Source organism: Salvia miltiorrhiza, chromosome 3, assembly GCF_028751815.1.
Source record: "Salvia miltiorrhiza cultivar Shanhuang (shh) chromosome 3, IMPLAD_Smil_shh, whole genome shotgun sequence".
Lineage (NCBI taxonomy): Eukaryota > Viridiplantae > Streptophyta > Magnoliopsida > Lamiales > Lamiaceae > Salvia > Salvia miltiorrhiza.
The window spans coordinates 56001712-56018439 of NC_080389.1; the positions used below are offsets into that span (position 1 = coordinate 56001712).

Consider the following 16728-nt stretch of genomic DNA (forward strand, 5'->3'; position numbering starts at 1 on the left):
CTATTTTTCTCCCCATTTTTTTTTTTTTTTTTGCTGTCGTTCCGATTTTCCAAGAATTTAGCTATCAAATTTGAAATTTCAATCTCAAGGCCCTTTCTCTCGTTCTTTTATTCTCTCAAAAAATTCTATTTTTCCCTCTGCGACCGGGCTTTTGATTTCTCCAACAGATTCAATCTTGAAAAGGGCCTCTGCAGCTTATATATATATGTATGTGTGTATAAGAAAAAAGTAGAGAGAGAAATAGTTGATTGACTAAAGTTGTGCGACTCCAGTGACTGTAAGTCAGCTCTCAACCTGCCGAGAACCATTTTTTAGTCGACATAAATTAATCAATTCGAGGAATAAGAGAAGCCCGCGATTCTGAGAATTTGTATTTTTCTGATTTTTATATAGTTTTTAATAATGCTTTGTTTAGCTTCTACTGTGAAAGTCGCACTCAAAGTCGTGACATTGGACTTTGTTGTTTGTTTGGAGTTTTCACACAAGCAAAAAGGTTGTCTTTTTATGCGTACTTTTTTCGCTTTTTGTTGTCTTGTTCAATATACTTGGCAGCCAGAATCGGGAAAAAAAGCTTTCAAAAAGTGGTGTTTGATTAGAAAAGAGAGACGAGAAAGGGCTATATAGATTTGATTGAAAGAAAGAATGAATTTTCTACTTACTTTATATATTTGTAGGTATTGAAAAGTCTATATTGTAATGGTGTATTTTTTAATGTGAAACGAGGGGCCCTTTGTATTTCGCTTTCTTCTTTATTGGGATGGGATGACGGCTTAGATAGTAAAAAACCTAGAATCCTGATCTTCATTAGAAGAAGTAGGGTTTCAAGAGGGAGTTTTGATCTTTAAGAGAGAGAGTGTAGTAAGGAAGCTCCGTTGTCATCTACCAACCCCGTTTGGCTGTTCTTAAATTTTCTGGGGTTTTGGTTGGTGAATAAGTTCATCTATTGAGTGGCCAAATTCAATCAAATAGCCAAACACTGAATGCTTGTGGTGGGAGGGGTTAGATTTTTGCGTGTCTTATAATAACTATTTACTGCTCATAAACTCATTTATGGAGGAGGGCTTTGCACGATCGAGTAGAAAGATGAGAGAGGGGGAGAGAGAGTAGAGAGAGAAACATTTTGCTACATAATTTTGTTGGAACACTAGAAGTCTTGTACTGAATTCTTTGGTCATTTCCACCACCTTCTTAGATGAGCTTTGGGGGATTTCCTAGTAAAACTAGTGGATTTGTGAGTGAGGGTAGCGGTAGAGAGGAAATGGTTGCTGATGGCTTATGTTCATACAATCTTATGTCAACTGGTGCAAATGCTATGACGCACACTGTGCAAATGGTCCAATCATCTTATTCTCAACCTTTGTTTAGCACACCTCCCCTCTCTCTTGCCCTTGTACGCACTCTTCTCTCACTGTCTCTCTGTGTTTGAGAATCAATTTTTGCTCTAGGATTTATGTTGTTGTATATTTGAGATGCTTATGTGCTTCATTGTTGTGATTGGTGTAATATGTTTATGTTTTTGTGGAGGCAGCCCAAGATGGAGAATCTTGGGGAGATGGGCTTGTTGGGGGAAAGTCATGATAGTGGTTTGATCGGAAGAACGAGGGAGGATGAGCTCGAGAGTAGGTCGGGCAGCGACAACTTTGAAGGTGCATCCGGAGATGATGAGAATGCCACTCATAATAAATCATCCAAAAGGAAAAAATACCATAGGCACACTGCATTCCAAATTCAAGAGCTTGAAGCGTAAGCTTAGCTTGCTTTTTTCCTATATTTTGGTTGTATTGTTTTTGAATTATATTGCAAGTAGATGATATGAAGTTTTAGTAATCTCCGAATGTTGTGCACTATAGTTGTTTCAAGGATAATCCACATCCCGACGAGAAAGCGAGATTAGAACTTGGGAAGAGACTCGGCTTGGAGGGCAGGCAGGTCAAATTTTGGTTTCAGAACAGAAGAACCCAAATGAAGGTAATTTGCCAATGTAGTACTTTTTTCATACGAAGAGCATCGATTTTTATCAATATTAGAATTGCTTAGTGATGTGCATTACTAATTTAACTGTGATGATTAAGACACAATTAGAGCGCCATGAGAATTCAATTCTGAAACAAGAAAATGACAAGCTCCGAATTGAGAACATTGCCATGAAAGAAGCCATGAGGAGCCCAATATGCGAGAATTGTGGCAGTCCGGCCATTCTTGGAGATGTACCTATCGAGCAGCACCATCTTATGATCGAGAATGCAAGGCTGAAGGATGAACTCAGCCGGCTACACCACCTAGGAGACAAGTTCTTAGGCAGGAGTAATGGTTCTGTGCCGCCATTAATGAGCAACTCTAGTTTGGATCTCTCAGTCGGAAGAAATGGATTTTGTGGTTTGAACTCTTTGGATCATGGGATTCCTTTAGGACTTGATTTTGGCAATAGGATGTCAAATTCTTTTCCTGTTATGCCACCGAGTGGGCCTGCCTTGAACATGATCAACTTCAGTGCTCCTTTCGATAAATCGTTGTTTCTAGAGCTCGCAATGGCTGGAATCGATGAGCTGATAAAGTTAGCCCAGCTCGATAGCCCTCTATGGTTCAAAAGCTTGGCAGGAAATGGAGAATCTTTGAATCTTGAGGAGTATGCAAAGATGTTTTCTCCTTGCATTGGTGTAAAGCCCAGTCATTTTGTAACTGAAGCAACAAGAGCTACTTGTAATGTTATGACCAACAGCATGCAACTTGTGGAGGCGTTGATGGACACGGTAATTTCTTTACTATCACAAGGATTTATTGTTGATGTCCTATTTAGTTAGTTTCATTCTATTTGCCTACTAATGTTTACCTGTAAATTTGTTTGCTTATTAATTACTTACACTACCAAAGTAATATGTTATCATTCAACTTAATAATGTTCATTAAAAATGATTTTTGCAATTATTTCTTCCTAGCTTCAAGGTCATAATATCCGTCCCCTTGTTTTTGGTATGTATGATTTTTGTGTCTGCTTACCATGTGCAGAAGCAATGGACAGAATTGTTCCCATGGAACATCGGGAGTGCCTCAACTCTTGACATAATTTCACCTGGGATAGCTGGAAGTAAAAATGGAGTGCTGCAACTGGTTTGTTATTCTTACTTGTTCACCATCCTCCAGCAAAACAAACCGGACAAAAATTTATAAAAATTCTGAAGTCAGATCTATCAATTGTTTTCCAGATGCAAGCCGAGTTCCAAATTCCTTCACCTCTGGTTCCTATCCGCCAAGTGAAGTTCATTCGTTTCTGCAAGCAGCATGGAGAGGACACGTGGGCTGTGGTTGACATCTCTGTCGATAGTTTACTACATGGTATAACGGGAAATGTCCCCGTCAATTGCCGCAGGCTCCCTTCAGGTTGCATCGTGCGAGAAATGCCGAATGGCTATTCGAAGGTAATTGGAGTCGATGACTTCTGAAAGTGTTTTTGCATATTTAGGGTACTTTCACCACTAGCTGCAAGTAGTGTTGATTTGGTAGTTCGAGTATTTGGATTACAACCATCTTGACTTGCTTTTGGAACTGAGTTTCTTAATCTGATATCAATGGTTCTCTGTGATAGACCTTTTGGAATAAGATCTGAGTTCAGTTTACAGATGAATAAATATAGATGAAGTGCACTATAATTAAGGATGCCAATATTGATTTTATGGAACTATATGTGGATACATTGATATCGATATTGTTAAAAATTTTGAGAAAATTTTTTAATGATATTTTTGGTACTTAAAGACCTTTTCTATTTTAGTTTTAAAAGTTCCACATGTTCAAGTATTTGCTTGGTTTTGCTGGATATATATCTAATTTTTACTACAGACCAACTGATATTGATATCCATAATTATATTTATTGAGTTTTGTGGAATCTCCTTGCCGCCCCACTTTCGGCATTGGTTTCCTCGGAAAAGGGTAATGTAAGGAAAACTTCTGGGAAGTTTTTTGATAGTTTAATCTTTGACTATTATATTGGTAGATGACCTTGACATCTGTATGTGAAATGTAATTAGACTATTTGCAAGCTTTCTTAAATATTGCCTTGTTATGTGAGATTAAAAACTAAAGATATGATGGTACTTTCTCTCTCACTCGCTCACTCACATGTAACCATTTGAATATTGTTTTTCTCATTTATGGGGATATGCCAATCTTTTAATACTCATTTGATGTCAATATGGCTTCAGTCTTATTGTGTGTATACGTGCCGTTGCCTTTTTTAACCATTGTAAGCAAAAAAGCTTATTTATGCCCCTATATTTTCATCTATTTGCGAGACATGAACTTCCAGTTTCAGAGGAAAGCAAAAGTCTCTTAATTTCATGATTTTATTTTATTCATATAGAAGAGTGCAGATTACCTTGTATATGTATTCCATTCTCCAAGATACCTCACTGGTTTTCTTTATTATGTTGTTAATTTGAAAATGCTGATTCAGGTGACGTGGGTTGAGCACACTGAATATGACGAAAGCGTCACCCATCATCTGTACCGGCCATTACTGAGGTCCGGAATGGCCTTTGGTGCCCAAAAGTGGTTAACCAATCTGCAAAGACAATGCGAACTTTTTGCTTCCATCATGTCATCTGGTGGTGATCATTCGGGTATGACTTTGATATGTTTTACAAAGTGATTTGAGAAGTGGATGCTCATATCTCTCCCCATGTTTTTCCAGCACTTTCTCCTAGTGGCAAAAAGAGTATCGTAAAGCTGGCACAGCGAATGACACGCGGCTTCTGCTCTGGCATTTGTTCGACTGTAGACGAGTGGGAGGTGGTCCAGGATGCCGACAACACCAAGCTGATGACATGGAAGAGCTCAGGTAATAGCGGTGTGCCACCTGGCGTCATCTTGAGTGCTTCAACGACCGTGTGGATGCCCGTATCAGCGCAGCACTTGCTCGACTTCTTACAGAATGAGAAAACCCGGAACCACTGGGACGTCTTATCTCAAGACGGTCCCATGCGATCCATGCTGCGTCTCCACAAGGGCCAGGATCCAGACAACAACATCTGCATTCTTCAAACTAGCGTGAGTTTTGCCCCGAACATGGAAAATATCGCCGTCCCTTTTGTTTTTTATTCATGCATGTCGTCTCGTATGTGCAGGCTGCGAGCTCAGACGCAACCCAGAGCAATGTGCTGATCTTGCAGGAAACTTGTGGAGATGCGTCGGGGTCGTTGGTGGTTCATGCAGCGGTTCCGGCTGCGGAGATGAACGTGGCAATGAGCGGGGGGGACTCTTCCGCGGTACCTATCCTGCCGTCCGGATTTGCGATATTTCCGGATTGTTTCCCGGAGAGCAGCAACGAGGGGGGAGGGTCGCTGCTGACTATCGGGTTCCAGATACTGGTTAGCAACCTGCCGGCAGCCCAGTTAACGATGGAGTCGGTGAACACGGTGAAGTCGCTCATAGCTCGTACGCATCAGGGTATCAAAGCCGGGCTTCACTGCAACTGATGGACATCTTCGCTGGGCAGGAACTTGAGTCAAGAACGAACCTTTTGGTGAAGAATTGTGGAAAAAAAACCCTCTGTGGAGATGGAGATGGAGATGGGTTGTGGTTCGGGTATTGACTCAAACAGCCTGCATTGTCTGTCTCTCTGTATGTAGTACAATCTTATGTTTTGAAAAACAAGGTACTGTCGTGTGTTTTGCCTACAATTTATTTCCTCACTATGTACCTCATATTTACCTATCGTAAATTTGTGCATAATTGAGTTTGTTGATGAGGCTTCGGCCCTTGGTCAACTTTTTTGTGCTTTCGTGGCTTCTTAGGGTTTTTTCTTTCTATAAAATCTGACTTGTATTGAAATGGTGGTAGATGGAGTCAAGTATCAGGAAAACTGTTAAAAATAAACAAAAGGGTAGCTTGTCTTCTAATCTCGCAATTTGAATTAAATGGATTTCAGTCACTTTGAAATCTGACAAGCTGCGTCACAAATGAAAGTTTTAAGACAAATCTTTTAAAAATTGACTAACATACACCTCCATGCACTTCATAAGCAGGGGTATTCAGTAAATTATCGTCCTTAATATTATACCTAAGTTTGAAAAAAAAATGACTTCTTTTTTTAGTTAACCTACAGAGAAGTATGAATTCAGGCCACAGTTACAAAATTTCAGGAGATGCAACAATTTCCTTGCTCATTTGAAAGTTAACTAAAAAATATAATTAAATAAAAAATGAATTAGCACTTCACCGGAAATTTCATTAAGAAAATAATTGAGAATAGTTGGAAAAGTATATTTCACTCTAGCTAATGTATTATCAGAAGTTTTTGAGATTTTGATTTCGCTTCATTTTTTTTAAAATATTAATAACTAAACTTAGGATTAAATGATGGATCTCCGTCATCCTGGTGTCGTGGTGTAGTTGGTTATCACGTCAGTCTAACACACTGAAGGTCTCCGGTTCGAGTCCGGGCGACGCCAATTTAAAAATTTTCCTTTTTGAGTTTTATCTTTTACTTTTTCTATACTAATATAGTTGCACTGTTGGAAACATAAAAGATTAAACTTTAAAATGCCCATTTTTATTAATTTGTAATGAAAAATGTTTATTTTTATAGAATTATTATATTTATGTTCAAATTGACTACATTATCTTTAATGTCTCAATCAATGTACTTGCAAGACAAAAATAGTCTGCTAGAAAAGTAGGTTGCCACATTACGGCCAACAACCTATTTTTTCTTGTAGCAAATTAAAAATTTCAATAAAAAAATAGCTTGTCGGTCAGAAAATGAGATTGACGTCAGGGCGACAACCTATTTGTCCGACAACATATATTTTTTTTTTACACTTTTCTTACACGGTTACACCTTTATACATGTGTTAGAAAAGTGTAAGAGTTTATATAAAAAATGATGCAAATCCATCAACATCCATAGGCAATTTCGACTCTTCACTTTAATTTGGGTATAAAATCAAATTTTTTTATAAAAAATAAACATTTTTAATTATAAGTTATAAATATAGGCATTTTAATCCATTAACACAACCTAAAAGCCTAAAACTATCATCCAAATTCGACAACATTTTTGTGCTCGCCCATAAAGTAGATATTTTAAATTTATAATGCATACATTTTTTTTAGCAAAGTAAATTGAGATATTAAAGTCAAACGATAATGACGATGAAGCGCAGTCTGTTGGTAAGACGCTTCCCCTCCAACCAATAGGTCGGGGGTTCGAGTCATCTTAGGAGCTAGAGTGTGAGTGGGTTTTTTCCTTTCTTTGGTTGTAACAATTTTTTTTTAAAAAAAGTTAAACGATAAGGAATAATGTCTAAAAATAAAAATTGCATATTTTTATATGACATAGAAAAATGACAAAATGTATATATTTTTGTAGGACGAATGAAGTATCTAAAAAACTTTTTTATCAGGAGAAAAATACTTTGAGATCCGAATTATATGTATATATTTGTATCCTTATTTAGGTTGTTTTGTTTAATAGCAAAACTATCGAAACTATAGTGGACCGATGGTCAGGTCGGAGTTTTGTTTGTGGGTCTGGCCTTACATGACAATATGTAGTGGGCAATAGTTAGTCTAGAGTTCATCGACGAATTGTCACTGGCCGAGGTTTTTTCTTTCCTTTTGTTGGATTGAGATTTTGATAGACAAACACTTTTTTTTTTTTTTAGGGTTTCCCTTCGAGTTACCTCAAAAGGTTTTAACGAGGCTCGACCCTTAGTCTGATTTATGTGCTTTTAAGGGTTCTAGGTTTTTATTATTATTATTATTATTATTATTATTATTATTATTATTATTATTATTATTATTATTATTATTATTATTATTATTATTATTATTATTATTACTCCCTCCGTCCCGTCCAAGATGCTACATATTTCTTTTTGGGTCGTCCCAATGAAGATGCTATATTTCTATATTTGACAAAAATAAGGAATTTTAAACACTTAATTAACACTAATTAAGTACTCCCTCCGTCCGCCAAAATTATGTAAAATTGCTTGGGCACGAGATTTAATAAAATTGGTAATGATTTTGATATAGTGGAGAAAGGGTTCCACTACTTTATGAGATGTGTGTGTGGTTGAGATTGAATTTTGAGTGGGTTTTTTGTAAATAAAGAGTGTTAGTAAGGATAAAATATTAAAGAGGATGGTGGGACCATTGCCATAAAAGGAAAGTGACATAATCTTGGCGGACGCCAAATATAGTAATTTTTACATAATCTTGGCGGACGGAGGGAGTATTTATTTATTACATTCTCTCTCCTACTTTATCACTTTATTATTACACACTTAAAACATTAATCTACAACTCCTTAAATCCCGTGCCGAAAAGCAAATGTAGCGTCTTGGCCGGGACGGAGGGAGTATTATTATTAATCCCATTTTAATTAATTAATATATAATTTTATATAAAATTTCTAGGGTTATTAGCCTGTAAATACACGAACTTTTTATATTTTCTGAAATTTAACATGACTTTTATTTTTAGCCCACAAATACACGAACTTAGCATTTTTTCTGATTTTTGACATCGATAATAAAAAAAATACTAATTTACTATTAACGTGAAGGCCGGTGTACCATGTGATTCACTCTCTAATCAAAATAATGAATCAAATTACTCTATTCAAGTGCATATTTCGTAGTCCACGTCATGTATTCCGGCCTCCACCTCAACAATAAATAGAGTTTTTTTCATGTCAATGTCAAAAATCAGAAAAAATGCTAAGTTCGTGTATTTATGGGCTAAAAATAAAAGTCATATTAAATTTCAGAAAATATAAAAAGATCATGTATTTACAGGCTAATAACCCAAATTTCTAATATTTATCACCGCTATTAACATTATTTAGTAGGACTGCTGCAATAATTTTTATTTGACTCTGTCAATGTCCACTAATATTTAGGTGTTGATGCCCACGATTATTTGCTTGCAATTTCAAAAGGGCACACTACTCGTGTAGTATAGCTTGGCTTCACATTGGATTTTTGAAATGACATCATAGCCCCCACAATTACTACGAATTTCCAACCGCTCCCAAAACCCCATCAGAAACCCTAATCCCCAAATCAGAAGCCCTAATCCCTAAAATGCGATTCCTGATTTCGCTCACTGCAAAGCTGCTCCTCTCCAAGACGACGGCTCGATGGATGTCGCAGTCGACCTCCATCCCCAGAAAACAAGTGCGAGTTCGCGACCACGGCTTCGATGACTATATGGAGATCCAGAAGAAAGTGCGGAAAGTCCTCAAATTCCAAGACCTCATTCTCACCCAGCCCAACAACATGATCTCGGTCTCGCGCCTGGACAGCATCTCCCGCCGAATCGGATTCAAGCAGTTCGAATCGGGGCGGTTCGTGCTCAAATTCCCCGCCGTCTTCGAGGTGTTCGAGCACCCGGTTCAGCGGATCCTGTACTGCCGGCTGACCCGGAAAGCCGTGGCGCAGATGGAGCAGGAAAAGGCAGCCCTCCAGCGCCAGATATCGGATGCAGTGACCCGGATAAGGAAGCTGCTGATGCTGTCGAAAACCGGTCGGGTCAGGCTGGAGCACATCCGCATTGCGCGCAAGGAGTTCGGGCTGCCCGATGATTTCGAATACTCGGTGATTCTGAAGCACCCACAGTTTTTCCGGTTGTTCGATGCTGACGAGACGAGGAATAAGTACATTGAGATGGTGGAGAGGGATTGCAGTCTAGGTGTTTGTGAAATTGAGCGAGTGAGGGAGAGGGAGTATCGAGAGAGGGGCGTGGACGCAGAGGATATCCGGTTCTCGTTCATAGTGAATTTCCCGCCGGGGTTCAAAATTGGCAAGTATTACAAGATTGCGATGTGGAAATGGCAGAGGCTGCCGTATTGGTCTCCGTACGAGGATGTGTCGGGGTATGATCTGAGGTCTTTGGAGGCGCAGCAGAGGATGGAGAAGAGGGCGGTGGCCATGATCCACGAGCTGCTGTCGTTGACGGTGGAGAAGAAGATGACGTTGGAGAGGATAGCCCATTTTAGGATGACAATGGACTTGCCAAAGAAGCTCAAGGAGTTCGTGCTGCAGCAGCAGGGGATCTTCTACCTGTCGACAAGAGGGAATCACGGGAAGCTGCACACGGTGTTTCTGAAGGAGGCGTATAGGAAAGGGGAGCTGGTGGAGCCGAATGAGCTGTATCTGGCGAGGAGGAAGCTGGCAGAACTGGTGCTCATCAGTCCGAGGAAGGCCCGTCTGGGTCCGGAGTTGGCTAGTTATCGGAGGGACGGACTGGATGATCACACCAAGAGTGTGGGGAGAGAGGAAGCTGAGTTTGATGATCTGGTGGCTGCTTACTCAGATGAGGATGACGAATCCTGCACATCAGACTGACTAGAATGGAAACTTTGATGCTGAAACGCTTCATTGCATAGGCTTGGAAAAAGAGAGATTTGTATTTTGGCCTCTCTGTTCCACATTCTACAAATCTTGAGACGAGAATGGAAACATAACTGCAGTGAGTGAGCAATCAAGTACAACATTTGAATGAGAAAGATGGTTCATAAAAGGTCGTGACTAAGCAATGAGTATTCCTCATAATTCACAGTCACTCAATCCTTTGTTGGTTGATGAGCCAATTGTGATTTTAGAAATGGGGCTTGGGGCAGGCAGCAATGTAGTAGCAATGGTATACTACCCTCTCCATCCCACCCAAAAATAGTACCTAGTCCTTATCTTTTCTACACATTTATTACACCTTATTTTTAATCTCGGTGTCCAAAGCAAATGTGTCAAAATTAGTGGGACTGAGAGAGTACTTACTAGTTACTAGTGCTTTAATTTTTCTTAGTTCTTAATTATTACTCTATTTTAATTTAAGGGGGGTGTATTCGTTGTGGATTTCCACAGACTTTAAAAAGTCCATGAAATTTAAATTCCATGGAATTCACATAGATTCCAGACGACTTTCAAAGAATTCGTGGTTGGATTTCACCCCGATTTTCACTGATTTTCGAAGAATTTAGGGGATAATTCTGGAATTGAAATCCATGATGCCAACGCCCGCTGAGTCCCAGCACCGCTGGAAACCCAGCGACCGCTGGGAATCCAACGAGCGCTGGAAACCAAAAAGGCATCATGGAAACCCAGTGTTGAGCAATGCATTGGGCACCAAAACGGCACAGCAGCTGAGAGGTGAGGGGTGCGCCGGGGCGGTCCCGGAGGAGTCGGGGAGAGGAGAGATGGTGCGGCGCTCACACTGCGCTGGGGGACTGTGGGCCTGCGGCGGCGGCAACGGCGTGGCGAGAGACACGGAGCGCGTAGAGAGAGAGGCAGAGAATTCAGACTCGCTCGAATCCAGCATATGCTGGACTCTCTCAAGCCGCGGGCGCTGGAACTCAGCGCTCGCTTAAAATTTCATGGATTTCAATTCTCGTGGTTCTTGGCCGGATTTCGTCGTGTGTATTTTTTGGATGAAATCCATGAAAGTCATTCCAGATTTTAAGTCAATGGAATAACGAATACACCTAGATTTGTATGGATTTTAAAAAGTCTGAAACGAATACACCCAGATTTATATGGACTTTTAAAAGTCTTAAACGAATACACCCAGATTTCTGCAGACTTTTAAAAGTCTGGAACGAATACACCCAGACTTTTAAAATCCATAGAAATCTATTAAAATCCACAACGAATACACCCCCCTAAGTTTTCATCTTTTAGGGTCCATTCCAATTAGAGTTTATAATTATTTTTTATATTTACTTTTCAATTTTTAATTAATAATTTTAGGGTTAATTAATCCATAATTACAGTATATAATTTCTTATAATTTTCAATATTAATAGTGATAGATATTAATTATAATTTATTATACAATAATTATTTTTATATGTTAATGAAAGTATAGATACAATAATTATTTTTATATTAATTATAATTTATTATACAATAATTATTATACAATAAATATTAATAGTGATAGATATTTCTTATAATTATTATTTTTACAGTATATAGTGATAGATAGTGAAAGTAATGTCCTATTCCTTAAGTTGTATGTTAAAAATGGCATACTTTATAAACTTAAGCATATTATGTCCAAATTAAGTGAAGAACCTATTTTATCATTTGATGTTGACGGATTTGTTTGGTTTTTTTGTGAAAGTCTTACACATTTGATGGATTTAACAGTTATCATTCAACGATTTGACAGCTATCACTCAAGAGTACATGTGATCGATGGGTGGCTAGATTATCTGACCACCCGGGCGGTCAGATCATTTCACCGGCCTATCATATTTACGCTTGACTGATAACTGTCAAATCGGTCAAATGTGAAAGACTTTCACAAAAATTAAGTAAACTGATCTGTCAAATCATTAACTGATAGCTAGCTGTCAAATCGGTTAAATATAAAAGACTTTCACAAAAAATCATAGAAAGCTTATGTTTATAAAAAAAAAAAAAACATTTTTCATAATTTAAGGAATAAAGCATTTTAAATTTTTACTTATCCCATAAATCTAAATGTTTGTATACTAACTCACTAGCTTAAAATCAATTTGTAAATAGGAAATCTCCGAGGATATTGTACTATGGCAATCTTCATTTATGTCAGAAAGCCATGACAATCTTTATTCATGCCAATATTTCATTGTATAATCTACAAAATGAATTGTCTGAAAAATAAACTTGGAAATGGATATTTCAACGAAAATAGATGAAGCAAATCCACACAGTTTCAGACTTTTCAGTGTTTAAAAGAGTATAGTAATGTTATTCAAAAAATCAAATAAAGTAAATACTCTCTCCGTCCCACTATAAGCGATATTCATTTTTTGAACACAAGGATTACGAAAAACGTATTTTATGTATAGGTGAAGAAATAAAAAAAATATTTAAAGAGTAAAATTTTTATCCAAAAAAGAAATAGTCTCACTTATGATGAGACACTCAAAATAAAAAGAGTATAACTTATAGTGAAACCGTAATTGACAAAAGCATAAACAAGGCAGGCCGTGCTTTAGGTCATCCTGGGCCCAAATACATTCAGTAGATTTCCAAAATATAGTCATCAAATCATGTGTCATTTTCTTGTGGTAGTAGCCAATCCCAGATACTTTTGTCGATTAGGTAAGTAAACTTTGAATAAAAAGAACATTTTTTCTTTAAAAAAAAAAAACATATTCTTTTAGCATCCAGCTTAACATTCCTTCCTCAACAAAAAAACAATTATAGTTGTCCGAACTGGTTAACGCCATCGTGCATTTTAAACTCTAAACTATTCCATCACAAATGTTGATTAACACAAATATACTCGAATTTGATGATGCATGTATTTCAAGTTAATAGTTACAATACGTAATGAAACTTAAGTTACTTATTCAAATACTCCCTACGTCCCGTTTCAAATTACCCTATTTCTATTTTAAATTGTCCCACTTCAAATGACCCAACCCAAATTTAAAAATATTTAACACTATTTTTTGAATGGTCCCATCACTACTTTACACCTTTATCACACATTTCTTAATTTCCGTATCAAAAAATTTAGGACCATTTGAAGCGGGACGGGGGGAGTATTAATCTTGAAATAGAGAATTTCGACAGCTTTTTTTGTATTTGATACACAGTTGCACATTTTAGTTTATAATATATTTCATCCGTCTTTGAAATTCATACATATATGTTCTTTTTGGTCCGTCTTAAAATATATATTCATTTCAATTTTTTGATAAGTATATCTAACCCAACTCATTAATTAATATTAACAATATTATTCCTTATTTATCATACTTGTCATTGCAGGCTTCATTCTAATTACACTCTTGACACAATTAACCATCACTTTTTTTTTAAGCTAGCCATCACTTTATTATTACCGCAAAATGAGATCTTATTTAATTCACAATACATTTAATTAATTTACTAAAATATATGTCATTCTCAAATAAGCAAGCATTTTAAATACGAAAGAGTATATGAAAAATGAAATAATTCTTTTTTTATAAATTTAAAGAGGACGAGGTATATCCACGCACGTTTGGTAAGAAACAAATGGCCAAATCTGGTGGGGAAAATGGGCAAACCTCAAGTAGAATACTCCCACTTTTCTGCCCCCCCTTTTTTTACACCCACTGACTGCCAAATTTCCGTGTCGTTTGTTCATTTTCAAAAACTAAAAGATCGAACCTTTCGAGAAAATAAAAGAGATTGAAAATGGTGCTTACCTTTTTTGTTCAGTGATATAAAATATACTATTACTATAATTTTATATAGTAATTATACAATGAAAATGTTAATAATATCAAGAGATGTGTCAAAAAATTTGTTATATCTTTATGGGTAATAAACTTTAGCTACACCAACGTATATATATTTATATACCTTTGTTACATATAATAACGTAAGTGATTCTGGTACATTTAAAAATATAACAAATTTTTGTGACATCTACTATAATCTACGTGATTATATTTGCTACATCTAAAATTTTCACAAAATATTTTTATTACACATAGATGTCACAATATACTCTCTTCCCATCTCTCTCTCTCTCTCTCACACACACACACAAATTTTATTAAATTACTTTAATTATTAATTTAAAAATAATATTTTTTTAAAGAACTAATTATAAATATATTGCCATGAAAAAGTAATTACACTTTCACATGTCATAAAATTAGCTACACATTCAAATATCACTAAATTTTGTGACATATTTAATATTTATGACACACATATTAACTACTCATCTCATGATGTCACAATATTATTTAATGACATTTATAAATGAGGCAAATGTTCATCTATCCACAAAAATTATAATTTTTTTTGCTATTTTTGTCTATCCACAAAAATTACTCTTTCCGTCCTAATATTCACGACTCAAAACTTTTGGGCACATATGTATTTAGGAGAGTTAAAGTAGTTGTAAAAATAGAAGGGTCCACTAGATTAAGATATTTATTTGAATTATTTTATTCCTTAACACTCTTTATTAGTAAAGGCCAAAAATTGGCGGTTGAAACAGAAACAAAAAGGCGACAGACTGAAATTTAACAAGCAACCTAAATTTTTTCATTTTACCAAACATTTCGAATTACACCAATTCATTTCCCTTTACAAAATTAACAACTGCTAGTGGCTATGAAAAGAGAGATATTCTACCTTCTTAAATCATTCTAGCATTACATCCAAAAATAAAAAAATGAGAAGAAGACTTGACAAGTAAAGAAAGAGTTAGAATTATTTAGTTCTTGATCGTTGACAGCAAGAATGGCAAGCCACCACGAGGCAAAATGGAGGTTGTCGAACTCAATTTCAACATCTCTCGGTTGATCGTTTCTCCTCTTTGGGCTGAGGCGAAGCAAAAACAACAACAAGCTCAGTTTATAAGTTCAACAAGCAAGAAAATATGTAGACCAAGGATAAGAAGATTTCAAATTAACCTAGAGTTAATTGCAAGCTTGGAATTAACTAAAAGGTCAACCATAAGAAGATTGGCTAGTGGCATAAACTGTAGCAAGAGTATCGTAGGGAGGTGGATAAATCAGGGGCTCATCAAGGCTCATACAAGTTCTATAAAGCCTGACCTTAAACCCCAAATAAGCTATTAAGGTTGATGTTTTTTTTAGAGGCAATAGAGTATGACAAGCTGCTAGAGAAATTGTAGTTCAAGAACATGCAAATCACAATCCACATCAATGAGAAGTGGTTCTACATCACCAAATCTTCTCACAGATTTTATTTAACTCCAACAGAGGCTGAGCCACATAGAACTTGCAAGAGTAAAAAGTTCATAAGAAATGTAATGTTCATGTGTGCAGTGTGCCGACCATTATTTGGTCAAGATGGCAGTGTGCTATTTGATGGGAAGATAGGCATCTTCCCACTCACAAATTTGGTGCTAGCACAGAGGTCAAGTAATAATAGGGAAGCAGAGACACTTGAGCAGAAGCCCATACAAAGCATAACAAAATAAGTGATCAAAGAGTGCCTCATCAATAAGGTATGATTAGGGCATAAATTATGGTGTTTCTTTTTTGGTACAATACCCTTTATATTTTAAACCATATTCACACTCGATATTTATAAGAAAAAAAAAAACCAACCATTTAACACACCATGTCTGATGGGTCTCTTTGTCACTTTATACAAATATCATCTTAGAGTCATTTATTAAAACTTATACCTGCAAACCACATCATAATTTTCGTGGACTGAGAGAGTATTGAAATAATCATTTTGCTTAAACAAATGTTAATGATAGCGACAAAAAATAATAACATACTTATAAACACTCTTACTAAATTGCTTTGTTGTTGTTATTATTATTATTATTTTAAACTTTGCTAATAATTAAAATCTTTTAAATTTAAATATCCGAATTTTATTTAACAAGAGTTAACATTTGAAAGAAAAAATAAAACCCTTCCCCCAAGATAAATATGTCAAGTGGGTCGAGGTCGAGCTTGGGCTCAATAGGAAAATGAGGCAGGTCTGAACTAGGCCATTCATTTAAGGCGGGCTACAATTTGATTTTGTATCGAACCTTCGTTTGAAAATCGAAATAAGTAGTTTGGCCTACTTGAAATCCAACCCGGCCCACTTAAAACACGGCTTGGCTAGACTGGGTTCAGTTTCGCACTATATGGGCCAGGTCTGGCCCATTCCATTTATGGACTTAGGCCGAACCGAGCCTCATGTTTTGTAGGTCTCCTGGGCCCGACCCGACCCGAGCCTCCTCGTATTGTTTCGTTGTC

General features: G+C 36.7%; 2 protein-coding genes and 1 non-coding gene across 4 annotated transcripts; all 3 read left to right on the forward strand.

The window, feature by feature from the left end:
* LOC131014571 (homeobox-leucine zipper protein ANTHOCYANINLESS 2-like) lies at positions 1 to 5776 on the forward strand. Of its 2 annotated transcripts, none has more exons than XM_057942581.1 (9): positions 1 to 1390; positions 1529 to 1743; positions 1851 to 1968; positions 2073 to 2750; positions 3007 to 3108; positions 3204 to 3416; positions 4453 to 4618; positions 4690 to 5045; positions 5123 to 5776. In XM_057942581.1, the coding sequence occupies exons 1-9, from the start codon at positions 1193 to 1195 to the stop codon at positions 5471 to 5473; spliced, it is 2397 nt and encodes a 798-aa protein (XP_057798564.1). In that variant the 5' UTR covers positions 1 to 1192; the 3' UTR covers positions 5474 to 5776. The 2 variants fall into 2 exon arrangements, with proteins under 2 accessions (XP_057798564.1, XP_057798565.1); XM_057942582.1 differs by having other exon boundaries at positions 309 to 493.
* Positions 5777 to 6374: 598 nt separating this feature from the next.
* On the forward strand, positions 6375 to 6448 carry TRNAV-AAC (transfer RNA valine (anticodon AAC)). Its single transcript has one exon. It is a non-coding gene; the product is annotated as a tRNA-Val (tRNA).
* Positions 6449 to 8930: 2482 nt separating this feature from the next.
* LOC131014572 (protein ROOT PRIMORDIUM DEFECTIVE 1) lies at positions 8931 to 10931 on the forward strand. The gene has a single exon (XM_057942583.1). The coding sequence runs from the start codon at positions 9089 to 9091 to the stop codon at positions 10349 to 10351; it is 1263 nt and encodes a 420-aa protein (XP_057798566.1). The 5' UTR covers positions 8931 to 9088; the 3' UTR covers positions 10352 to 10931.
* Positions 10932 to 16728: the final 5797 nt, after the last annotated feature.

Excerpts from the sequence above, each read along its gene's own strand:
- LOC131014572 (XM_057942583.1), top strand. The coding sequence starts at position 9,089 with ATGCGATTCCTGATTTCGCTCACTGCAAAGCTGCTCCTCTCCAAGACG.
- LOC131014571 (XM_057942581.1), top strand. The coding sequence starts at position 1,193 with ATGAGCTTTGGGGGATTTCCTAGTAAAACTAGTGGATTTGTGAGTGAG. Across the intron at positions 1,744-1,850 it reads CAAATTCAAGAGCTTGAAGC|TTGTTTCAAGGATAATCCAC; the intron begins GTAAGCTTAGCT and ends TGTGCACTATAG. Across the intron at positions 3,109-3,203 it reads AAAATGGAGTGCTGCAACTG|ATGCAAGCCGAGTTCCAAAT; the intron begins GTTTGTTATTCT and ends ATTGTTTTCCAG.